Source organism: Camarhynchus parvulus, chromosome 3 (genome assembly GCF_901933205.1).
Source record: "Camarhynchus parvulus chromosome 3, STF_HiC, whole genome shotgun sequence".
NCBI lineage: Eukaryota > Metazoa > Chordata > Aves > Passeriformes > Thraupidae > Camarhynchus > Camarhynchus parvulus.
This window is the reverse complement of record NC_044573.1, coordinates 55,447,565-55,473,747: the sequence shown is the minus strand read 5'-3', so window position 1 is coordinate 55,473,747 and position 26,183 is coordinate 55,447,565. Positions and strand designations below refer to the sequence as shown.

Below are 26,183 nucleotides of genomic sequence, written 5' to 3'. Positions count from 1 at the left end.
TTGATTTTCTGTTACAAGTTCTTTGGGATAAGCATAATATACTTTGCATGGCATCTATTAGTCTGATGCCCAAGTAAGAAGCTTTGAAGGCACATGTAGTTCATGTTAAGTTTTTGTGTACTTGTGTAAAATCTCAGTTGATTTTGAAGTATGTGTCCATTAGCAGATAGAAAACAAGAAAAAAAGCTAACCCTAAGTAAGCACTATGTTATGTTTATAGTGACCTACATCAGTTCTCTTGTTACAGGGCATGATTTCTCCTTCATTTACTTTTTTGGCTCCTGTTTCTACTCTAACATGTATGAGGCAGAGTTATCTGAGCTGTAGCTTAATTATGTTGCTCCTGGAGAATAGCCCCAACCAATGCATGTTCATGTGGCAGTGCCTAAAAAGTTGCTTGTCTTTCCTCTGAGTAAAACAATTAATTATATTCTATTACTTCAAAGGAAGCTATAAGAAGAGATGCTTTTTGTTGATATATCATTTTTGTATATGATTTCTAGTCATCATTACTAAAATGCCCATGTTTTCTGTAAAACACCACTTAGATTACAGCAGTGAAATAGAGGTTTTCCTATGTAGGTTGTTTCCTTAAGACACCGGTGGCTGGGGGAAAGGAGGAGGAAGAACCGACTGGTATTTTATGGTTAATAGTTTCCAAGCTGTGGTTCAGGGGACTATTAGATGTGCCCTGCAGCTGATCCATAGAACTGTCCTACTTAACTGGTGTTTCTGGTCAAAACTTGAAGGAGGTTGCCTGCTAGGTTGCCTAAAATTTTGAGGGCTGGCAGTATCTGCTAGTACAGAATGTGAGAAGAGCATCAATGGAAATAATGTGAAATTGTCTGCTTACCTTTTCTTTAACCAGCTGGGTGCTTTAAGATGCATAAACACAACAATAGGTATTTGTTTGCCTTATTATTTTGTAGTACAACAGCTGAAGTGACATTCTTCTGTCTGATTGTGTATTCTCTTTTAGAGAAAAAACAGCAGTTAATGTAATCTCACCTAATCCTAATCCCTTTCTAAGAATGCTTATTTTCTAATTTCTCCTTTCCTTTGGGTCCCTGCCAAAAATATAAGAAGGAAACTGAGAACTGCTTTCTACCTCACAAATTCCATATACACAGCTAATTTGCTTACTCCTTACCTCTCCTTTCTCTGGTTTAGATTGGAAAACCAATCTAAACCAGAGAAAGGAGAGGCAAGGAGTAAACCATTAGACATAGACACCATGCATTTGTATTTACACAGGGAAAATTGACAGTAGATTTTCTCTGTGTAAACACAAATGTGTGGTGTCTAGTGCAGGAGAATTCAGCTCTGTGCCTAGGCTTCCAGCAGCAGTGAATGTGTTTTCCATTTTGTCAGCATCTCCACTGCACCCCAGCACATCACTTGCCATCTCCCTCTCCAGCTCCTTGACCTGTGACTCTGGTCCCTCATAGCTTCTGCTGGCTCCCCTGCCAGCGCAGGAATGGCTGCAGCAGCCAGTGAGGAAAACAGGAGCACACAGGGCTGGAGAAGGGCTGGAGCTGGGCTCTTCCTTGGGTATCTGCAGTGCTGCATTTGGTGCTTGTTACAGGATGTGTGCCAGAATAGCACACCACAGTATTAGAGCTGTGGAAATGTGAAACATGAACTAGTAAAAGGTGGGGTGAGGAAGTTGTGTAGGTTTGCAGTACTGTTTATTACCTTTCTAGGAATGAAGCAGGCAAATGAGGTCTCAAGCACCTGAGATATTCCCCTAAATTGTCTAATAGCATTCCTTGCTATGTGTGCTTTGATTTATTTGTGACTTTGATAAGTCTGAAAAATTATTGAGTTTCTTACATAATGTGCTGGTTTGGCCTGGGATAGGGTTAATTATCTTCACATCAGCTAGTACTGGGCTGTGTTTTGGATTTGTGCTGGAGGCAGTGTTGATAACACAGGAATGTTTTTGTAATTGCTGAGCAAGGCTTGCACAGAGTCAAGGCCTTTTCTGCCTCTCACCCCACCAGCAAGCAGGTTGTGGGGTAGGCAAGACATTGGGAGGGGACACAGTCAGACACAGCTGACCCCAACTGGGTATTCCCAACCATGTGGCATCATGCTGAGCATACAAAGCTGTGGGAAGAAGGAGGAAGGAGGGACATTTGGGGTGATGGCATTTGTCTTCCCAAGTAACGATGACACATGATGGAGCCCTGCTTTCCTGGGCTGAACACCTGCCTGCCCATGGGAAGCAGGAATGAATTCCTTGTTTTGCTTTGGTCATGTGTGTGCAGTCTTTTCTTTACCTATTAAATTGGCCTTATCTCAAGCCATGAGTACTCTGACTTTAACCCTTCTGATTTGCTCCCCCATCCCACTGATAGAGGAGTGAGTAATCAGCTGTGTGGGGCTGAGTTACTGGCTGGGGTTAAACCATGATGTCTATACATTGAATTACTTACATATATTTTATTTTTATTATCCAGGGAACACCAGTGTTTGTTCACGCTGGACCTTTTGCTAACATTGCACATGGAAATTCTTCTGTTTTGGCAGATAAAATTGCTCTTAAATTAGTTGGAGAGAAAGGATTTGTAGGTAAGTAAATATTCAGTTTATTGTATTATGATCTGTTTGTAAATTGGCAGTGATGCAAATGAATGGTCAAATTAGCATTTAAAGGTAAGAATGCTACTTCATTATTAATATCAGTATAAAATAATCTTAAAGTGAATGTGTAATAAGCCAACAGCACTTCTTCACTTACCCTGCCTTTTGTCTCAAGTCCTGTCACCGTGGTCCTGTCACCATGTTTGGCTCACAAGTGACCTGTTCTCCCCACAAGGTGGCTGAACCAGTCAAATGACTGGATTGCATTGAAATCCAGTTCATTCTATTAGCATTCATCTGGCCTCACTTGATAAACCAACAGAAAACATTCTTTTTTTCCTGATTAATTATTTCTCTACCAGTTCAGTAAACTCAGCCAAATCAGAGGTCAGGTGTGCCTGAGCCAGTGCAGAGGCAAGGTAGAGAAAAGATTGATTCTGCCTCATTTTGTGGCTGTGAGCCATTTGGTTGGTCCAGCTGCATTGTCAAACCTCACCGTGAGGCCCTTATGTTCCCATGAAAGCATTTGAGTGGGCTGACTCTTTTTACATTAGGAATTCAGCCTTCACAGGCAACAATAGACACACAGATCTTACAGTTGCAGGCAAAATAAACTCACGGCTGAATGATGAACTAACTTTTATAAAAATTGTTGTGAATGTTTAAACCTTAGAATTAAACAAAAGGGGCATTGCAGCTTTGCAGTAGTGATGCCTTTGCACTGCTGCAGCCCTTCTCTTCTGAGTCCTGAACACCGAGGTTGGATTACATTAATCCTAAAGCTGAAGTCTGAGTGCCTGTGGAACAGGTTTGAGTACCTGTGGAACAATGCTTTTGAAAAGATGCAGCAATGTGAAACATGAGGTTTATTATGCTAGCCCCCTTAAACTAGTAGAGAAACATGCATGTATATGCTTATGTCATACCTACATACAGGAAAGGGTTGGTTTTTACAGTGTTGTACAGCTTAAAGGTCTGTTTATTTCCCTCTATTGATCAAACATCCATTCAAAGAAGAACATTTTCCATTCTGAATACATTTATTTAATGACAGTTGAATTCCTGTTTCATTAGGTCATGTTCCATTGTTACATGGCTTTGTGGAATGAAGAGCAAAAGAATTTAGGGTAGCTAACATTTTTCATAAGCCATGCGAAGTGACTTTGTTTCTGCAGTGTGCAATCTTTTCAAGTGAGGAGTCAGCTGTGTATCAGTTGAGTGAAAGTATGCTGGCGACAGTCTTGAGTCTTGATCCAGGTTTCAGAGTCCAAAATGTATTGCCTTAGATTTGGATTCTCTTCCATTGAGTGTGTCCCTCAGGCACAGAGAGCATATCCTTGCATTTCTTGTGCTTTTTTCAGTCTTATCCACCTGTTTGTCTTTAACGCTCTTTTCTGCTTTGTTTGTCTTTGGCTCCAGTTTCTCTGCTGGGAGACAAAGCAGCATAGCTTCAATATAGGAAAACCTTTGTGTGTTGCCAGCTAAAGGCTCTTGTTCAGATTCTATTCCACAGAACACAAATCCCCATGAAACTGGCTTCAGAATAAGACTGCCTTTGCTCTGCAGAGCCAGGAACTTCAGCATGATTTGTAGTCCTTTGTTAGATTATTAAAAGCAATAGTTCTTAGACTGGCCTACTTAAATAAACTTTGCAGGTAGTCACAAGTGCAAATATTTGTTCTAATGGTTGTAATTGCCATAAGCTTTATGGTTTAAAAAAGTACTTTTTTTTCTGGTAACTAATCAGAGCACGTGGGCAGAGACAACACTGGTTTATTAAATCCAATCCTGTCCTACCCTACACAACTGAAGTCTAAAATGACAGCTACAAAGTGCTCACCAGTCCACACTGAGATGACATCCATACAGATGGAGGGCCCAGTGCCTTGTGAATCTGCACAGCAAAGCAGGTAGCAAGAAGTTCCACTGCATTCCTGCTCACAGGGTTTTGCCTGAGCCTTCTGTGGCCATTGAAATTCCAAGGGGAAAGCTGATCCTGTAGCTAATTCAGACAGCCAGGATGCAGGACAGCTATGCTGCAGTTAGGGAAGTAGCTGAGTAAGTTTATTCACTCCTGCTAAAAGTAGAAGTTTTCACTGTTTCACATTTCTCTTTTGGGAGCGTTCTCATGCATTAGATCTAGCACCCATTAAATCTTGTATGAGCCATTACAGCCCTGCCATGCCGCTGGGTTGCATAAGCTCAGGAAAGAATTCAAAAGGTGCTAGGAGTAGAGTAAGGTATCTTGCAGAACCGTGTGGCTGAGAGAGACATTTGGGGGACCCCAGGCTATGAGATTACTCTCAGCTGCATGCAAAGCAGGAACATAAGAAATCTGTGACATATTCTGCAATTAAATTACTTTCCTGAATAGTAGAATCAATATCTTAATGTACATATGTTAGCTCACTCACTGTGAGATGGGATGATGATACAGAGAATATATAATTCATATATTTATTGTTTTATATATTTAGTGTTTATATCTATTTTTTATTTATTCTTTTTTTTTTCTCTTACACCATATTTATTTTAGAGCAGAATTTCTTGTTAAGTGTGTGGACAGTACTAAGGAGAATAGCATGGGTTGAATTTGCAACACAGTTTTACAAACACAGACTTTTAAGTCTCTGTCCTGGTTTGAGCACCCTCCTTCCTCCAGCTGCCTGTTTCCAGTCCTTTGCAGCCCCTCTGTTTCACCAGCACACCTGCTCCCAGAGCCACGTGACAAGCTGAGCTGGAGACTTGGTCTCGATTGAAAACAACTGCAACAAAAAAAAGCCCTTTCCTTCCCCCTCAACAGACAGTGTCTGGGCAAACAGCTTTGTGTGACAGGGGGAAAGATGAGATAATGCCACATAAGATGGTGTTTTTGCTGAAATAAATATTTATAGTATTAAAGCCTCATTTGGAGCTTTCAAGTGCCAGTAAAGCTACTGTGGCTGCACTAGCTGACCAGACTGAGCCTGCATTGCCAGGGCAGCTAAGCCTGTCTCCTCTCTCAGCCTGTGCTCAACTGTTTTTGCATGACATCCCAGCAGAAAGCTATTGCCTTTTTTATTGGCTTGGTTTTCTGCTGACTTAACACAGAAGCAGTTCAGCCCAGAGTCACAAAAACACCAGAGCTGGTGCAGGAGAGGGTGAGCTGGGACAGCCAGCAGTGAGGAACCAATCTGTTGTGAAGATCCAATTACTTGTGTGACCATGTGCTATGGCCAAAGGGAAAAAAAAAAAGAAATAAAAGAAACCCTCTCAAAATGTTCTTTTAAAATTTATTTTTAAACCTTACTTTTTCTCTCTACCTTGCATTGCCTGTTTCTTGTGCTTGCTTTTCAGCTGGAATGGCATCATGCTGTGCCTTTTGAGTAGTGTCAGGTAACAGCGATGAAGGCAGTCTGCTTTAAAGAAAATATAAATGAAGTTTAACCACTGAGTCCTGTTGTGAACTCTCCCTAACTGAAGGCATTCCCTGCTTCAGTTTCAGATATCCAAGTGAAGCACAGGTCTTGATTAGGTTTAAATAGCTTAAGCCTTTTAGCTCATCTTTTCCTTTCTCTCTTTCCTGAGCCTTGTTGCTGTGTACCAATAATTCAGCCTTTTTGCTTTAATTTTGAGTTCTTGGTATGAGTTTTGCTCCTGAGCTTTAAGTGCCATGCTGTAGCTGCCACTGCCTGGCTTGCACTTGTTTGTCCTCTTGGCCTCTTGGTGTTTCCCTGCTGGGAAGCACCACTCTCCCTGGCCCTGCTGCGATCAGGGGCGGCCCACTGAGGAGGGCTGCAGGCAGCTCCTGCATGGGGAGCACCCACACTGAGGCACAGCAAATGTACCTATCATCACATCCTACAAACTGTAGAGTTTTGTGGCTCTCTGAATTCAGGGCTTTTCCTAAGCTGTCAGAAATTGTTGCACTATACAACTCCACAGATTGCCCTATCCATCTCTTTCATCCCTCTGTGTTCAGCTGAAGAGAGGGTTTATTGTAAATCAGAAGACAAGTGAAGCATGAGTAGGTCCTTGGAATCCTAAAGCAAAGTTCTTCTCAAGTTTGTTTTTGAGGTTTGGACTTTATGGTTGTCGATTGCTTTCTTTGCTACTCCCAATAGCCATATCACATCCGATGCTGAGAGCATGCTGTGCTGGGCAGCTTTGTCCTGGTGTTTTTTATCAGGTGACAGGAGGGGAATTATTGCAAACTGTTGCTGACTTAAGAAAAGTCCACTTTCTGTTCCTTTCTTTAGTTGGTACACTTGATGTAATTGGAAAGAATTTGTAGACGCAGTAAATTTTTATAAGCCAAGTAATTGACTCTTTTTATTGTGTTGGTACTCTGCTGGTTAGAGTAAGCTAATGATGCTAGCTGTTGTAAGTATCTCTTCAGTACATACAAAGTTTTATTTCAAAGGCTATCAATTTTACATACTCTCAGAGCAGACATTGTTTAACAAGTTTATAAAAATTGTATGTGTTTAATACACTAAGTGAATAATCTTCAGTAGATTTTTTTTTCAATGTCATAAGACACTTCAATCCATTTTTTTGTGTACTCTTCTTCCAAAAAAGGAAATAAAGCCCAAATACTTTGGCTAAACTTCTCTTGGCGCCACTAGTAATGTGATATTATTACATTTAAATGTCAAGTTCAAGGATTTATTTTTAATATTTTTTGCTTGATATCATTAGAAGGGGATTCCATGCAGTGACCCTCAAGAAAGCTTTAATTTTTAAGAATCTGCCCAGCATCTTTCTAGCTTGCATTATTTAATCTCTGACTTCTTCGCTCTTACTTTCCCAAAAAAAACCCAGCATTTAGTGCAATTGCATTCCAGGATGTTGCTCTCTGAACAATGTGGCTGTTCCTGTTAAAGGGTTAAAGCAAGGCTAAGGTTTCATGGTACAGGGTGGTTGAGAGCATTGTCAGTGTAGGTGTTGCTTGCCTACTCTGATCTAGTTTGTGTACTCTGATCTAGTTTGTATACTGCAAACTAGAAGAAGGATGTTCAGAACTTTACGGTATTTTTCTGACCCCATTCATAGTGCAGCTGCTCAAGCAGCTGTGCTGGGCACAACTGTGACAGCGGGCTGGGGGGAGGGAAGGTGATACTGTGTTAGCTGCTATTGCTGTGAGGCTCTTAAAGTCATGGTCTAATAATACAAGTCTCAGTGGTACCACAAACTGCAAAATAAGGTGCCATTACTGCCAGAAGATCCATGAATCTGTGCCCTTCACTTCTGAGTGGTGGTGCCATTCACATCCAGGCTGCCCTTTTTATTACTTTCCTCACAGCTGCTGAGGTAAAAGTAATACTCCATTGCTTTCATTTGCTGTAAAGTGGGAACAAAAAAATCGTGTCCTTCTTGCTTTTAAAATCTTAGCAAATTTTCTTGCCAGGAAGCAGGAAAGTCTTCAGAGATGAGATGTAGTGCAATCTGTTTTTCTTCACTGGCATGAAGTCAGAGTTCCTGCGTGCTGAGTTTACTTACTGTCTTGTCACAAATAATCTGGATGCAAATCATGTTGCTTGTAGCTTGCTGCAACTGGAAGTCAGGTGACAATGATTTGCTTTAGTGCTTAAAACAGTCTTGAAATAATTTATCAATTATTATGTGGAATATCAATTATTATGAGAAACAAATATTTTCTTATATTTTTGTGCGTTCAGAGTCCTTGAGAAAGTTCTGACTCTATCTTGTCACTGCAGATTTCTATAATTTTTTCTTCTGCTCTTTAGCATACATAGCAATAGAAATCTTTTGAGAAGAAAGATTGAGTAGAAGAGAGCTGTCCTGAATGTTTTTGTGTATAAGGAAGCATCCTAGCATTGACTTCATTATCATATATCACTGTATTTCAGAGCTGAATTAATTTGAAATCCTATAAATTATGCAAAGCTGAACTCAAAACTGATAGTTGGTATTGATCATGAACTATTGAATTATGTCTGACAAATATCACACTTGGCATAAAAAAGTTATGTTTTTCCCAGGCAGGGAGGTGGTGCTATTTTGAAGACAAAGCCTCCTAAATTATGGACTGTCTTGTAGTGAGATTTTGCCTTTTTTCATTAAAAAAAAAATCTAAAAAGCATGTTGGAAATTCACTTAGTCTTTCCTTGCTACAAAGCATATTTGTAAATGTTTGTTCCCAAATCTGCTGTTTATATCCAGAATTGCAAGGAGCAATTTGCAGGAATAAAATAACATGTGATTATAAATCATCAGCCTTTTAGCTGAGTTCTCTGCTTTATCTGACAAGCCTATCAAGTGGTCTCCTTCATAAACTGACTTAGCTCCTGTTTGAAACCACCTAGGATTTTTAACTCTTGCCATGGCCAGTTGGGACTCATTTGATCTGCATTTTGTAATACGGTGTTACGGCTTAGTCCTCTCTTTCTCAAGTGATAATTTTTAGTAATACTGTCTCTAACTATTCAAGCACACGTTTTCCATACATGACTGTGATTGACTGAAAACACTGCTAGGTTCCCAGACTCCTCCCTGATGTTTGCAAATATGAAGTTCCCAAATCGTAGGTCAGATTTTTGTCACTTTTCTCCAATGGCAGTAACTCTTTACTGCAAATAGCTTTTATTCCATTTCTATTCTTCATAAATCCACAGAAACCTTTTCGCCTGTGATACCTTTTCAAGCTTTGCCATTGCCAATAAACTCCATCAGTGCTGCTCAGTCTTTCTGTGGACATGGTTTAACAAATAGTAAATGGGAGCCCTGGGGCTGGTCCTCTCTCCTGTCCCACAGTTCTCGTGTGGTGGCTGCCTATTCTCCCCTTAATCATGTAGTAATGTTTCTCTAGCCTGGTTAACAGACTCCTATGTGTTGCTGAAGCAGGGTCTTCTGTTCCTCATCATTGATGAGATTTTGTCATATTTTCATCACAGGAGAAAGCTTTTAATCTGGCATGGCCTCCCTTTGGTAGACAAAGGTTATATTTGTTACTTATTTCAGCGGGTTTTTTAAGTTATTCTCTTAAAAATCTGTTACAAAACCATCAATCTGTAGCCGCTCAGACTTCCCCCCATTACTTGAAGATAGGTTTTGATACTTTTTAAGCACGAGGCACCAAAAGAAAAGGAATTTATTTAAGATGTTGATACAAGCATTGTGCTTTGTATTTTTCTTCTTCTTCCAGGATTTTGAAAATTCTGATTCACACTTTATTAAGAGAAGTGCATTCAGCTCTTGTGTATGTTGTTGTTTTAATTCCATTTTTAATATATTACAATAGATTCACATCATTAGCTTCTCTATTTTAATTTGTGGGGCTGAAGACCCTTGTAATTTGTTTGCATTTCCTTTGCAGGTTCTGACACTTGTTCCCTAATGTAGCAGCTCGCTCTGTCTTTTCCTCTCTTTTAGAGCTTATGTAATTAATAATGACATTATCTTCTACTTGAGAAGTTAACCCTGCAGGATAGCAAAGCTGTTTATTTGACTGCTTTTCTTCCTGGTGACCAGGAGTTACCACTGTTCTCATGCCAGATGTCATGTGAGAGACCAGGCATTTTAATTTGTACATTTAGAGAATTTTGAATTAATGGTTGATTTCAGTATGAAGAAAGAAATTTTAGTGGTTACATGACAGAAAATAATTAAGAGATAGCGTGGCCTTATCACAGTTATTTTCAACGGGGTTTTTATTGTTCTGGGTGGATGGACGCTGCTCTGTGCCTTCACTGGAAAAGGAATTAAATGGTTTTCTCACAGACTAGGAGCTGTGCAGGGGCACATGTGTGTTGGCTGTGTGCTGAATGAGGTGTCACACTGCTGCTGAGCTGGCTGGGTCACAAACAAGCAGAGAACTGGCTGTGTGTACTTTATTTGAGAATTCCATGTTTTCTTCCCTTCACATGGGTTTTCAGAGCAGAACAGAGATGCAGTGAGATAGTGTTGGGGATGGGATTGTACACCTGGGGAATGTGCTGCTGTGATGATGGGGAGGCAGGAAGGGCTGTGTGAGTGTTCCTTCTGGCTGGCTCCTGAGGAGCTGATGCCATGAGGAAACCTGTCCTGTGTCCTCTTTCTGGCCCATTGAAAGACAAGGAGACAAAGCTGCCGAGCCCATTGCTTGCCACCAACAGCACACAGTCTCTGATGGAGACCTCCTGATCTGTCACAAGGCTGTGGCACTGCAGTGCCTGACAGGAGCCATACATCTTATTCCCACCTCCATCCTTGACTGGCTTTCTGGCCTTAAGCAAGTAATTTCAGCCTCTATGGCTGCACATGTAATCCCATTCTTCTCGATGTGTTCTTTCAGTTTATGAACTTTCTTGGGGGAAAAACTGTCTCGCCATAGCAAACGGGGAGATGACAGGCACTGCTGTAACAGGAACTTTAGGGTAACAGGGCTTTTGTAGAGCCACGGCAGCTGCCAGTACTTAAACATGCATCCAGGAATTTACTTACTGGCTGACATGGCATTTTAATGTCCTGTATGCTGACCTCTTCTGCAACATGTTAGAGATTAACACAACTCTTTCCTCTGGCAGTGATATTCATAAACTAAATGGAGTGTACAACTGTTAAGGGCTATCCATTATTCTCAGTCTCAGGATAGTTACCCAGAGGTAAAAATAGATAGGAAGGATCTGTCATTCATTCAGAAAGTAGAGGCACTGCCCTGTTCCTGATAAATAAAATACCATTCTAGTGAGTAGAAACTGATGACATTGCAATTTCTCTTCATTTTCCCTTCCCTCCCCAAGTTAGCAATCTTACCCAGACTTAAAACTCCCAACACATAAGAAGCAGTTCCTTTTGTTCTCTTGTTGCCGACTGGTTGTATTATTTTTATTTATAAGCAGAAAAGAACCAGGGGTTAAAAAAATTGCAAACAGTAAAACATCATGTATGCTAGGAAGTTCTCTTAATTCATCACTTGGCAAAGGAAATAAAAGCAGGCTCCCCAGCTAACAGCGTTACTTTTGCTTAGGGTTATTTGGCAGGAAATCCATCATCCTCTCTCCATTTGTGAGTATTTCATATTGACTTACACCCTTTAGCAAGGGTCAGCAGGGCAGAGTATGCATAAAGGGTTCAAGTCCCATTTCAAAGGCTGAATTTTAATTTTAGTGGATGGTTTATTTTTAATATCAGTTGAAAATGCTAGCTCTTTATTAGATTTTTGTTGGTTTGGTTTACTGACCTTTTGATCCTGAAACCTAATGTTCTTTTTGTGTGCAACTTGTGTAAGAATTAGGTTTCTTCAGATATTTACATCATGTTGGAGAAACCGGTGTTTGCTTTTTATTTTCTGACTCATTCTGAATCTGCAGGCAGAAGTGTTTTGTTTTCTGAAAGCTTTTATAATTAAAGTTGTTAATAATGTACATGTATTGAAGGGGCAATGTTTGTTTATATATTTTGTATATTTACTTTTGGAATGGCTGATTTAATTCATCAAGGCTCCAGAGAAGTCAGTACAAACATGGAATGTGAAAAGGACATAAATACATGTATTTCCATTCCTGATTACGGTAATTATAGTAGGCAAAGTTTTCATATCATCTAGTACAAATTTACATTTTGCAGAGTTGATTTTCTGTTTTCCTCTAGTATTCCATAAGCTCAGGCACACTGAGAGCTCTCTTAACAGGGGCTTCTAAAACCATTATTTAAAGCTACATTTTCTTATTCAGGATCAGAACTCTGATGTATTTTCTTTTCATCCTGTGCTGCCCTCTCTGTGAGCCCAGTTAAAATAATGTGGTTTGGGGAAAAGGTTAAGATTATGTCTTTAGATGTTCCTGGAAGAAAAGTGCAGATGCTAAGGTTTCTAACTACTTTTATTTACAGATGTTTTGTTTTTTCCTCAGAAATGAAGTACTCTATGGTAATACAATATAAAAGAAAAAAAATACTGTGATTTCTCTGAAAATATACTAACTTTAAATTGTTGTTTTGTTGGGTTTTTTAGTTTTCAGGCAACAAACTATATGTATTATTGTATGCTGGGTATTTTAACAGAAAATAATTACCGAAAAATTGTTATTTCTCTTTGAGAACACAAAGTATGTTGGTTTACATATCTGATCTTATAATCTAATTGGATTAGCTTTAAAGAAAAGTTCAAGAATTCATGTCTAGGGATGTAAATTTGTTTCTAAACCATTTTTGAACATGTTAATGACATTGCAAATAATGCTAGGTTATGTATGGCCAGTATGATTTGTTAATGGGAAGAGTGGTGTTTTGGCAAAGAGCCAAGGTGCTTTTGAAGGTCAGCTGCTGACAGTATTTGAAAGTGTTCAAATGCTGCTCTCTGGTTCTATAAAATAATACATTAAAAGAAAAGATTAATATCCAAAATGGTATCTCAGGGTCAGTTTAATGCTCTGACCTTGTAATTTAAATTTTGCAGTTTTATAAAACTGCTGTTTAATTAATTTGATTTGACTGAGGAAACAGATTAGATTACTACAATAAGAGAAAATGTAGGTTACAGCCTTTTTAAAAATTTGATTGGCCTACCTGTCTTTTACATGATGGGCCTATTTTTTGGTCCCTTTATTGTTGGCTTTCTATGCTGACAGCTTTATTGAAGCTGACAGTCTCAACTCCTCTACTTTGCTACCTGCAGGAATAAGGCACACACTTCTAAAATATTTTCAGCTTGGCACTGGCTGCAAGCCCTGAGTGGGAATGAAGCTTCAGGGACAAGCAGATGCTTTACATGCATGAGGACACGGTATCTTTGTGCTGCCTCCATCTACAGCGTCTCAAACAGAGCTCCCAAGGGACTGAGTAACAGCTTCATAAATCAAGGGCTGTGGGTTCAACCTGCCCAGAAGCCCATTAGGAATTCAGTGTATGTTTTGGGGGTCTTCACTGCACCAGGAGCAAGAAAGCACAAAAATGTGGGGGAGGGCTAAAGGATGATAGAGTAGCTAAGATGACAAGATGATGGGCAATTATGAAGAGGAATTGAAAAAAAAATTAATAATTTATAATCTGTAGTAAGGAGGCACAACTAATAATGTAAAAATATTTCAGAAATTGTAATGGGCAGTTTGCAATGGCAATTCTGTTGCCCTGATTACATGGATTGTGGTTAAGTGGATAAATTCACCATAGGCATTAAAGAATTGATTTAGCTGTGAGCAGTTGCAAGGATTTGTTATGTAAACCAGCAGAATTATGGTTTGATTTTGGTTTTGACTGCATTTTTTAATTGGGAATTCCATGTAGGAAGATGGGATTTGTTGGTGTGTGACCTTAGTACTGCCTCTCTCCTCAGCTTGTAATTCTTTCTGTAAGATAAATTACACATGACATCATATCATTTAACAGACACAATTATTTTCCACTGCAGTTTGAACCAGTTGAGGTTTTTTTCCTTATCCAAAAATTATAGGGAAAACAGCAAATATATAAGTTTGACACAGATCATCAATCTTATACTTTGAGTAGAGGTTCAAATACCAGTTTTGAATATTGTATTTTAAAAATGCAGGTGATTACAACCAAACTAAAACCTACCTGCAAAAAGTACTGGAGAGTTTCCATGAAAAGTTTCCATGATTTCTGAAGTTGCTTCTGCTGCATTTCACCATGTATGTGGCTATTGCATGAAGTCTGTGCAGCACCATGGGCTTTACCTGCCTGCTTCTTTTGCTTCTTTTACCCTCCTCTGCTCTTCTGTGGCTTATGCTGGACGTTCTCACACTAGGCATTATTTCCTGCCTCCTAAAATATTACTAAGAGTACCTGGTGTTCTCTGTCTCCATGGAATGTCTTTCTGTTTATTGATATCTTAAAGTTTGTATGTGCTTAATACACACATATTGCACTCTTTGTAGAATAATTTCCACTCTCCAGCAAAGGTCTTGAGGTGATCTTGTAGAGTAATTTACAACCTCTGTGTCAGATGTTTCGCTAGGCCATTTTTACATGAAGACAAACTGCTCATGCAGGGGAATAATACTCTTCTTCCTGGGGATACATAACAGGAGATGCCCTTTCCCATGAATTTCTAAAAGATGTAGTTGTGCTGTCAAGAGTGTTGTTGGTGTCCTCTCCCAGGCCAATCATGCGAGGAAGGCATTCTATCTCCTAGCAAAGACTTAAGTGGGATGAAATAAAACCAGACCCTGTTTGTCCTTCCTGGAGAGGGATGCATTACACGGGTACACAGAAAAGATGGACAAAATGATTATCATAGTATGCAAGTGCTCCCCGGATTAGAGAAGGGTGGAGTGGAGAATGCTTCAGCAAGTGTGTGCGGAGTCGGGGGGGTCTGCCCGGGGCGGATGGCTGCATGCACTGCGGGGTGGGCTCACACGGCGGTGATGGATGACTCCGTGCCTGCCATGCCTCGGGTGGCTGCGCCAGTGACAGCAACATTGATCATCGTGATTCAGTGGCCCTTTGTTGTGTGGCATTCGCCGCCGCCGCTCCTGCGCTGTCCACGCAGAGATGCTTTTGTTCTGTGACGAGGGCGAGGAGTGGCGTGGGCATCTGGCAGAGGGATTTCCTGGGCACCCACAGCCCAGCATGTGGTGGGAGGTGCTGCCTAAATGGATTTTGTCTCGGAGTTGTGATAGGTTCTGATGGTATCTTGTCTAGCTGTAAAAATTCTGTGTTCCTCATCACGACCTGTATCATCACCCATTGCCTGGTTGTGTTTCTGCTGCCCTTCACAAAGTATGTCTTTTTCCAGGGCATGTGCTGAAATGGTGGTTTGTCTCAAGAAGAGGGTTCTTTGCATCCCTTCTTTTCTTTTTCACAAAACAGTACAGTATTGGTGCTAAAGTGTGTTTTGCTTCATGACCATTTGATGAAATGCTTAGAACTTTTCCAGGGAAGAAATTTTCAGGCTCTCTGCCTGCCCCTTGAAGTTAGTGTTTTCCAGATGCTTGTAACATGAATTCTCAAAGCATGTTCAAAGTCCATTTCCAGTAGCTTTTTTAAGGGGAGTGTAGAAGGACCCAAAACCTGAGAGCTCAACAGAAAGCAGTTTCTGATGAAAGGTGCTTCAGCCAACTGGATCTTTTAAAAGTGGAAGTAAATGAAAGTCTGGTAGTGAGATATGCATTGAGTAACATGGTTTAAGTGTGATGAAATTTATTTTAAGCCCTTAGGGAAATACGTGGGTACCATAAGTTAATGTACTCCTTGCAGAATTGTAAAAGAATGGTCTTAAATGAAGAGCCATCAATGCTGCTGTTACTTATTCCTTCCACGAAACTCTAAATAGAGAGGTGGTGAAGTTTTAATTTTGTAATTACCAGAAGACTAATAATTCTTTTGCCAAAGACCATGGTGATCTTTTAAGTATGTAATCTAATTGCCTTATTCCTGTGCCATTAATTGTGCTCCAAACATGGTCATCTGTCTTATGAGCAAATGTTACTCTGTTACCTCAAAGAAAACGTGCTATGAATGGTGAAAGGATGCAACCTAAAATTCACAGTTGTTTTGTTTGAATTTTTCTGGTTAATGTTGTAACAGAAGGAGGTTACAAAAGTGGAGGGGAGGACTCCATATATTTGGTTAATCTATTCAGCTATGCAGTTCATGATACTTAGCCTAAGAGTTACAGATCTTTACATGAGTATAGGACACAGAAATTAAGAGAAAGTGACTGTAAAACCCAGCAGGCTTAGCAGAGCGATTCAAAGAAACGTGTAGCCCATGAAGCCACATTCAGCTCGCTTAGTTTCTATTAGAATGAATCATTTGTGACTTGTAAGACATCTTCTGTTTTTAATCTCTAGTAATAAATTTAAATAATGAGCTCATTACTATAGTGAGCTGCAAGAAAATGTCAAATTTTACATTCCAAGTATCAGAATATGGTTTGACAAGGTGGCTAGGGAAGAATTAAGTTTTCCACTGCTGAAATGTATCTTCCTTCCTTCCCTTGCTTTTGTTGCTTGTTTGAACATGTTCAGATACTTGTCTGGTCTTACTTCAACTAATTCAAAGATAGCCCAGTGGAAAAAGTGGCAGCTTCTTTTGTGTGTGTGTGTTTTTGCATGTTTTTGCTTTCTGTTTAGCAAATTGCAACAGCTTGCCTTCCAATTAAATGGATGCCAAAAAAATCTGAGCAGCAGGGACAGAGCAGGAGAGAAAGGTAGAAGACTTAAGAATGAACAAGAATTACCCTTTCGGCAAGTCAGGGTGCTCATTTGGTTCAGCCGCGGTGTAAAACCATGCCCTAAATTGGTGGTTTGGAGGCAGGAATCACTGCAGTTGCACTTCTGCATATTTTCAAGGCAGGGAAGCAAGCAGAGCTGTGGAGATGTGCAGAGCATTCTTTCTGTCGCACAGTGCTCCTGCCAGCTCCTGGAGTTTTCAGTTTGATTCCCACCCTGAATTTGAAGTCCAACATCTGCAGCATACGTACATAAACAGGCCTTTAACACCCACAAAAACGAATTGTATCCTTAATTGTCAGAGGACTGAGATTTAAAAGTTTTCTTCACCTGTCTGGCTTGGAGTAAATAAATGAATTTTCTGTACTTCTTTTTTGTATATAGTCTGGGAATGATCTGTATGAATCATTCTGAATATTCTTTTGTTTAATGTATAGGATGCTCTTGGAAAGTTAACAGCAATTGATATTACAAGTGAGTAACTGTGAGAGGTTATGAGGTAACCTTTAGTTTCTCATTTAAAGCTGCCCTGCATTTCAATGGTAAAATTACTTTCTTATGGAAAAATAAATGTTTCTGAGGAAAAGATTGAAATAGCTTGTTATGGAGTCCCAAGGGAGCCAGCACTTAAATTAAGTGTATTCCTGGGAGCCAAGTTTCCTATGCAGCCCTTGCTGCCAGCAGGCAGTGACTGTTAGCTGAGGCCTGAGGCTCAGCCAAAGGAGATAATGTCTCCTTTGAAGGAAGGCAGAATGGATTGCCATATCTGCTGGTTCAGTCAAAAGCATGGATTGGGTGTCAACAATCAGAAACCTCTAGTGCCCTGGTGTCAGCAGGGCAAATACTGCCCTGGCATCTTTCTTTAGCAAAAGATGGAAAGTACAGATTACATCCAATTAGCTTATGGTCTGTTAAATTTAGGGGCAAATATTTTTCCTATTACCTTTTCTTCTAGACTTCACAACAACAACAACATAAAATTTTAACAACCAGTGCAAAATATTTTCTTCATGGCATGGAAAATGTTCAGGCTTAACATATTCATGTGTGGTTTTCTGCTGGACTTTGTGTTCAGCAGTGGTAGCAGTGAGTTCCTGTGTTCCATGACATCTGAGAATGCGTGGAAAGAAAAATGAACAGGAAAACTCCCTCTGTTGGGGGAGTGGGGAGGGGGAGAAGAAAGTATTTGTTACATTCCAAAATCAGTCATAATAATGGAAGTTCACATCAAATAATTGCTAGAGTCAGAATAGACAAACATCTGGCTATTCATCCCTAGCTATACTAACAAAAATATGATATCCTGTTAGAGAAATCAGTGATCATCCTGGTTTATTTTGGCGATAGTGCACCTTGATATTTTTCACTTAAAAAAGAACATGTCAGTACTTTATAGCTAGCATATCTCCAGCTCCAGGTTCACAGTTCATGTGCTTCTGTGACTTTGAGCTCTTCCTTTCCTGAGTTTACCAGCAGACAGCTGCACTAGAACAGATATGTTTACATGTGGAGAGTAAATGGCAACTTGCAGCTCAGAGTTTCCATTTCCTTTTACATTGTTCAAGAATCCAGGCTCACAACTCGTCCTCAAGCTTTGCCTCATGTGTGTGCATCTGACTTGGCCCTTTATAGTACAAATGCTTTGACATTGATTTGTTGATACAAAGGGCTGACTAGGGAAAAGATACTTTCATTAGAAATTACCCTCAATACGAATCAAGTTCAATTGTGGGTGAAATAGCTTTTTGAAAAATATTCTAAACATCACTTTCTGTAAGGCTTTTAAGCACTATGTCAATGTAACAGTAATGTGGAACCACTTAATGCAGCTTTAGCAAGATAGATGTATTTTTAGATGGAGAAAAATTAGATTTTGTATTAAGAATGATGGTGAAATCTGATTAGCTGCTTAACACACGACACTGTCTATTTAAGCTAATGTCACATGTAGGTGATTCCCAGATGTCCTTGATAAGGCAGTAATTACATAAAGGAGGTTATGATAATTATAAACGAGAAACAAAACCATGAGAATGATTTGTTCATTTGCCTGAACCCTGAAGTAGAATTAAAGACTCCAGTGAAGAGAGTTTGTTCTGACTTTGCACCACCCAACAGACTTCTCTCTATTGCCCAATTTCACCCCTATGGGCTTCTCCTTCCCCATTTTCCCCTTACCTAACTTTGATATTTTGGGTTCTTGCTCTGAAAGAAAACTATAGTTTATTAATGATTTTGGTAGCAGGAGTGGGTGAAGTAGATGTCACATAAATGATCCATTGAAAGACCTGTAGCAATTGCGTGTTGTGCTTTGCCTGCTGGCTTTTTGACCCAAGATCCCGCAGTTACCCAGATGTTCAAGAATGAGCTGCTTTTGGTCACACTCATGCGGATATTTTATGAGAATAAATTATTTGACCTTATTTGATCATTTTGATGCAGTTTATTTCTGATATATGTGTAAATTAATTGCTAGGTTTGACCTATAGCCCACTCTTAACAGTAATGCAATGGTAGTGCTGATACTTTGATTTGCTTTGATTTCCAGGCCACAAACTCAGTTCCTGTGTTCCTAACAGCACTGCTGATACATGAAATTTTAATTTTTAATCCTTGTTCCAATGTTCTTTATGATGCTTAAGCTCTAAAACTGAAGCACAAAATCAAACAACAGGTTTGCACTTTAAGTTTTGCGCTTTATGTGACGACACAGTGAGAGTCCAGAGAACTGTACTGACTGAAAATTGCACCCAGAAGATAATCTTTTAGCACTTGTCCAGCTCATCATTGAGTCTTGTCAGTACAAGGAGGGGATTCAGAAGGCAAAACAAGGCCTGGGACTGTAATAACACTGATCTAGTATATGTTTGCCATGGAGTTGTGTTCTCAGCCTGGAAGTGCAAATTCCTGTGTGTTTTCTGTGAACTTGCTGAAGGCAAATCATTTACCTCTTTACTTTCATTAAAACTGCATTGGAATTGTGCTTGTGGCCTGGAAATCAAGGCAAGCAATTAACACCATGCTGGTACCTATTACAAACCCCCTACCTGGTTTCAGGGCAGCAGCCCGGGTAGCTGTGATTCATGGAGCTGGGAAATGGTTGCTTGGCAGGGCATGGGATAAACTGGCATCTGGGAGGGGGGAGCTGACTCTGGCAGAAATGTAGGCAGTAGCAGTGCTTGTGTCATAAACTTTTCTTCAGCTGAAGTACAGCAGGCCACAGCTACTAAAGTAGATGTTTGTTGCCCAAAATTTATGTGAGTTCACCTGTGATTCTCTTCTGTTGACAAACTATGTATGAGAAATTATTGTCAAAATAAATGGACCTGTGTAGTACTTTAATTTTCTGTTGTTACATGTAAAGTGATTAGCTCCCCATGTACTACTTTCAATTTCTGTTGTTATATTTAAAGTGATTAGCTGGTTTTATCTCATGATCATTAAGTTTAGAGTAGTTTGAAACTTCCCATTTGTAGTCTGTGTTTTTCATTGACGCTTTCATTTGAAAGCAGGAAACAATCTGAAAGTAATTCTATTAAGTGTTTCAGCACAAAGATTTTAAAATATAATAGCTTGGCATGTTATTCTATCTTCTTAATATTCCTTGGAGGAAATAAAATGGAGTTGCAACTTTCATCCAGGCAGCTTTTCTACTACATCCTGTTTCCTTCCGCACTCTGGAGAAAGCACTGACGTCTGTCTCCCTTTCCTCCACTTCCAATGAAAAAATCCCGGTCTCCATGTTGTAGCACCCACTCTGGTGAACTCTGACACAGTATTTGGGTTCTTTAGGCAAAAGTGAATTTTATCCTCTGTATCAAAGGGAAAATTGCAGAGAATATGGAATACACACAGCCCTGGCTGCCTGGACTGCCTGAAGGGTGGCTTGAGGTGCGAGCAGTTGCTGTGGAATGCTGACTTCTCTGCTTTTCTCCCACTGAAAGGCAGACTTGCAATCCCCCTTTTCTCAGAGGGAAGCTGACCCTTGAAAAGTCTTGGCATGAAATGGATTAACTCCCTGGAAACTTTGTTTGGAAATGTTAGGAGACTGCTATGTATATGTGCTGGCAATCTCTGTAAGAGACAAATTATTTTCCCACCCTCTCAAGCACTTGGTAGTTTATCTGTTGTTTATATTAAAGATTGATCGCGGTTATATATTCCTAATTCAGGGTTCCCATTAATCACCCTATGCCACATAAGAGACTGGAGAAGAAGAATGAGGGTTACTGGAAAGCAGAAATGTGATCCCTGGCTCTGCTTTTAATGTGACTTATCCTGGCATTAGCTTTGCTCCTATGAGTTACTGCATTTGTGTAAACATTTTTTTTTTCCCATGTTTGGTGTGTCTGTTTTTCTCAGGGCTATTTAGAAAAAGATGATATAGTTATTGCAGTGATTGAGGAGAACGTTAATCATGACACTTGCCATGTTACTATTTCAAGAGGTCCCTGCTCCCCCCAGCAGGCCCTCCCCCTTGTTTGCTACTACTTGCTTCCTCTCCCAGCCCCAGCAGCCATTTCCTCCCTAGAGCAGATCCAGGCAATTGTTTCAGCCTGTGCGAAACGAAGAAGAGGTGGAACAGGACCAGTGGGGTTAGGACAAATGTTGGGACTTCCTAAAGTGCATTGGCTGCCAACAGTGAGATGCTTTCTGCCACAGCAACAGAGCAGATCTGTATGTCCTCCTCCTTGACCCTGCTGAAGGTTGCCAATTTTGAAATGTTCACCAATTGTGGTCCCTTCCCCTCCTCAGTATAAGAGACAAAACTGCTGTCAAGAGGGAAAGAGAAGGGAATTTATGAGTTTTTGCAAGTTGATTTGGGCTATGAGAACATATTACCAGCCCTGCATGGAGTCAGGTCCAGAAGCCTCTGGAGCAAGTTGTTTTCCTGCCCTGACTTGTCTGCCTGAAAGTCCCTTCACATCTTTGAGAGGTGTGCACTGAGCCCAGCTCTTAATTGTGTTCTGGTGGGAAATCATTGCATCAGTAAATTTTCAGCCAACAGGAGATCTAATCCCTTATTTTTTTTTATTTGCTCTGTGCTTGTCTTTGTCTAATATAAAGAAATTACTTGGATTTTAAAAGAAGCAATCAAAATAATTTCTATTTGACAAATCAGAACAAATTCACTCTGAAGAGACTGGTATCTAATACAGATTATCTTCTCTTTATTTGTACATCCACTAAACATGCTTTGCCAGGTGTATCCTAATTCTGCACAGATTTTTCTCTTGATTCGTGTTACATTCATGTCTGACTTCTTTGGTGCAAAATCCCATTATTAAATTAGTTATTTAACAGCATATTCAACACTAAGATGTGGCTGTAACTGCTGGTTTGTGTTTATAACTAAACATCCTCTCCACAAAAGCAAGAGATCACCAGAAGTTCTGCAAACCTAGGAGAATTCAGGTTCATTAGTGGTGATGAAAGCACATCAATAGTGAAATCAGAGGAGGAGGAATAATATAGGAAAGTCTTATATCTGAGAATTTGCAATAATTTTACACATAATTGCACCAAAACAGTGATTTTAGAGGACTATGTATTATGTATTTTTAAGTACTTTGATTCAAACTAATTTAGATTGCTTGGTTTCTGCCCCCATGGAACTACCTTTGATGGCATATTGTACATATAAGAATAAGAGAATTTATTTCTGAGTTGAGAATTAGTTTTTAATCAGACTCAGTAATGTAAATAGACCTCTATTTAAAAGTTCATTCAAAACTGAGTACTGGTGTGTATTTAAGTGCACTGTATGCTGAAGTAGAAATATCCCCCAGTGTTTAACCAAAAGCATGTTTAATGTGTGGTTTTGTTTTGTTTTTTTAATGTTTAACAGTAACTGAAGCTGGCTTTGGTGCTGACATTGGGATGGAGAAATTCTTCAACATCAAATGCAGAGCGTCTGGCTTGGTTCCCAGTGTGGTTGTACTTGTTGCTACAGTGAGAGCTTTGAAGATGCATGGAGGTGGGCCAAATGTAAGTTTTTGCACCTTTCTTGGAAAAAATCGAATTGTTGCTAATATTTAAAATAAGTGAAATACCTTGATTTAAGAAATACTTGGGCTAGTCTATGAGGCAGTATTTAGATAACCCTTTGGAGATACCTCATTGTATAGATGTTATCACTAAAGTTAATGCTATCACTAATGTTAAGCCGCAAATGAAAGATGAGGGACAAAAGAGCTCTGAAGAAGTACTATATCTTGCAGAGGAAGAGAAGGTTGTTGCATTAAAAAAAAACTGTAAGAGATAGATATTATTTTCCCTGCCTTTTGAAACAGCATTTTTAAGTGCACTGAAGTCATCACAGGCTGGGAAATTTGACAGCCGAGGAGGAATGAGACAAGTTCAAGTTGCAGTATGTGAATAGAAGTAGAGAACATTGTTAGTGAAGATTTTGACATTTCTTTCCCTCCAGTAATGGGTACCCCTTATGTCCTTTTATTTTGCTCAGATTAATTCCCTTGGGGATGCTGAAGTAACTGATGAAATTTTGCAAGTGTTTTCTGGGTGTACCAAGAGTCACCAGTGTATCATTTTTTGCTGTCTTAAGCCACAAAGAGATTTTACAGATTACTGATTGTAGAAATGCTCCCCAAATGTGCAGTCAGATCAGACTGTGCTAGCCAAGCAGAGAGACACTTAACTCCTAGGAGCACTTTCATCTGCCCAGCAGCATGCTGGAGAGTGATGCTGCCAGGGAAACAGTCGCACTGGGGGAAAATACCAGAGCTGTTTCCACAGCCACAAAATTTTAGAAGGCATGGTTTCCCTTACAGCCAATCTTCTCTAAGAGTTAAAGCTGAGCTACCCTTTTTCAGTCTTTCAGGTTGATGAAATGATATAATTTTCTATCATTTTAGTACACTTCTGATGCATGTTTTCTTTATTTTGAATTATATTTCTCCATCCCAATCAAGGCAAGTATATTTTCACATGTGTTATCACTCAATCTAGCAAAAATAGGACTTAAATATGTCTTAATAACTGTCTCTATTTCTGTCTCACTTGCGTCCTTAGAAGTTTAAAGGTTTCATTTGTTTACAAATGTGATGCATTCATCAGTGAGGCATGTAGAGTACCAGATACTTTTACTGGGAGGTTAACTATAAAAAGGACTAATGCTAGAGACAAAAGTAAGTCTGGTGCCTGGGACTGATATTATGTGCTCCTTGGAGACTCAGCACAGTGTCCCAGTATCCCTGTGATGCACTTTGCATGTCTACCTTTGTGCTTTCCAACCAATTACTTGCATGCAGTTCCTTGCCATGGGCAGTAATTAAAGAACATCAAAGATTATGTTCTTCTGTGTTGCTGTTGTTTCTTCAGCTGTTGGAAATTGCTGCCTATTGTCTTTGCACTGCTGGTGTGCTGTAACAACATGTAGAATGAGATCCAGCTGCCTCCCCTAGTAGTCTTTTGCAGCTAATTGCTGAGGCACTACCTGTGTCTTGCTAGCCACATACAATAGGAGGTGTTGCTATTGTTTGTGTGCTGGTGCAACTGGGAATAAAACACAAGCTGCAGTCAGGCTGTGATACTGTGTGCACTGGTATGGGTTAACTAGCAGTACAGAAAGCCAGCAAAATTGCACTTCAGACCCTTTGGGGTTATGACAAGAATCAATCTGTGATGACTTTGCTTGTTTGATTCCCAGGTAACTGCCGGAGCCCCCTTGAAGAAAGAATACACAGAAGAGGTAAGAGGAACTGTTATAAAACTTTAAAGAGAGTGTTGTTTAAAGGAACAAAATAATAGGGTGTACAGAGAATCAGAACTTTTCCTTGCTCTGGCTGGACAGTGTGCAGCCTCAGATTTGACAATAGCCTGCTCTAAACTCTAAAGCTGACATTCAGGGAATATCTCTAATGGGCATTGCCAACAACTAAAACTACCTCATCCTCCCTCAGCCCCTTTGTGTTACCCCTCTTAGGTGTATGGCGTATGTGACTGCTTGATGGATTGTAATAACAAACTGAAATAACTGAAAAATAACCTTTTTTCAATAGTTTTTCCAGGGCCACTAAGTTTTCAGGCTGATCAATGCACAGGCATTTATAGAAGCACAAGAGCAGCATGGTGTAGAGGTCAAGGACGCTCCCTGAAATTAATGATAGCATAACCTGTTCATTAAAAAAAAGTTTTATATGTTTATGCTTCACATTTGGAGTCACCCTTCAAACAAAGAATGAATTCTGCTGGTTTGTTTTCTTTGTCACTTCAGACAAGTTCTGGTCTTCTGCTTGTGTGAAGCTAAGGATGTGTGTTTTGTTACAACTAAGGCAAGGCCTACAAAGTGTGAGGTAAAAGAGTAAATAAGGAAATCCAGTAATGTGCTTGGGGTAGTCTATGTATGTGCCTATACGAACTCTGCACCTGACACATCTGTATGTCCAACCCCACCCCACTACTGCCGTCTGTTTGTAAACTTTGCAAACAGCAGACCAACATCTCATAATCATGACAAGCAACCAGTCATCAGCTGCACCATCTTCCTGTGTCTCAGAAGAGAGCAATGGGTTCATGTACAAATTTTGGACACTGCTTAGTTACTTAAATATATCTGATGCTTTTTAATTGGAATGAGAATTGATAAGTGCCAGAATACTTTTGTCTGGAAGAATTTCACTTGCCTGCAACTGTCATGATCAGCACTGTTTATGTTCACTTGAATTTATGGAAAATTCTTTGGCTGGAGAAGACTTTATGTATCTTACCATTTCCATTAATTTTTATTCAATTGCACAGAACCTCCAGCTGGTAGCTGATGGCTGCTGTAATCTACAGAAACAGATTCAAATTACTCAGCTCTTTGGAGTTCCTGTTGTGGTTGCTCTGAATGTCTTCAAGTAAGTCTGTTCTTTCATTGCTCTTGTTCAAATTCCTCACTTTTCTGGGTTTTTTAATTATTCAATTTGGCATGAACAAAGAAGCTATTAAAGAATTTCCTTTTTTCATCATGAATATAAAGATATTTAAGTTTTTAGCTTGTTCCTAATGTTCTAAAACCACCAAAAAAATATATACTATTACAGAGCTGATAATCTTCCATGTTAATTAGCTATAACAATTACAAAATTTTCTTGAAACATGTAAATACATATGCTGTACATAAATGCATTATGTATATGGCACAATTTCTATATATACACCTACTTCACCACTGCTGATGGTAAAATAAGGCTAAGGTTGTAACAGAGAACTAATTAAACAAAATAATGAGACAAGACTGTTTGGTTGGCAGAACTGACTCTCCAGCTGAGGTTGATCTGGTGTGTAAGATTGCAAAGGAGTCTGGAGCATTTGATGCTGTACCCTGCAATCACTGGTCAGCTGGTGGTAAAGGAGCAGTAAAATTAGCTCAAGCTGTGGAAAAGGCAGCCAATCAAAAAACCAGTTTCAAATATCTCTACAGCTTGGAGGTAAGATTTCTTTTCTTTTTTTTTTTTTTAATTAATGCATTCTGCATCA

At 39.6% G+C, this 26,183-nt stretch overlaps 1 protein-coding gene across 2 annotated transcripts in view; it reads left to right on the top strand.

The window, feature by feature from the left end:
- Nucleotides 1-26,183, top strand: part of MTHFD1L (methylenetetrahydrofolate dehydrogenase (NADP+ dependent) 1 like) — a 145,406-nt gene that overhangs the window by 56,351 nt on the left and 62,872 nt on the right. For both annotated transcript variants that reach the window (XM_030945820.1, XM_030945821.1), the window contains 5 exons: nt 2,463-2,574; nt 22,549-22,688; nt 24,370-24,411; nt 25,461-25,561; nt 25,957-26,134. In XM_030945820.1, coding sequence (XP_030801680.1) covers nt 2,463-2,574; nt 22,549-22,688; nt 24,370-24,411; nt 25,461-25,561; nt 25,957-26,134 — 573 coding nt within the window. The remainder of the gene's footprint in view (nt 1-2,462; nt 2,575-22,548; nt 22,689-24,369; nt 24,412-25,460; nt 25,562-25,956; nt 26,135-26,183) is intronic.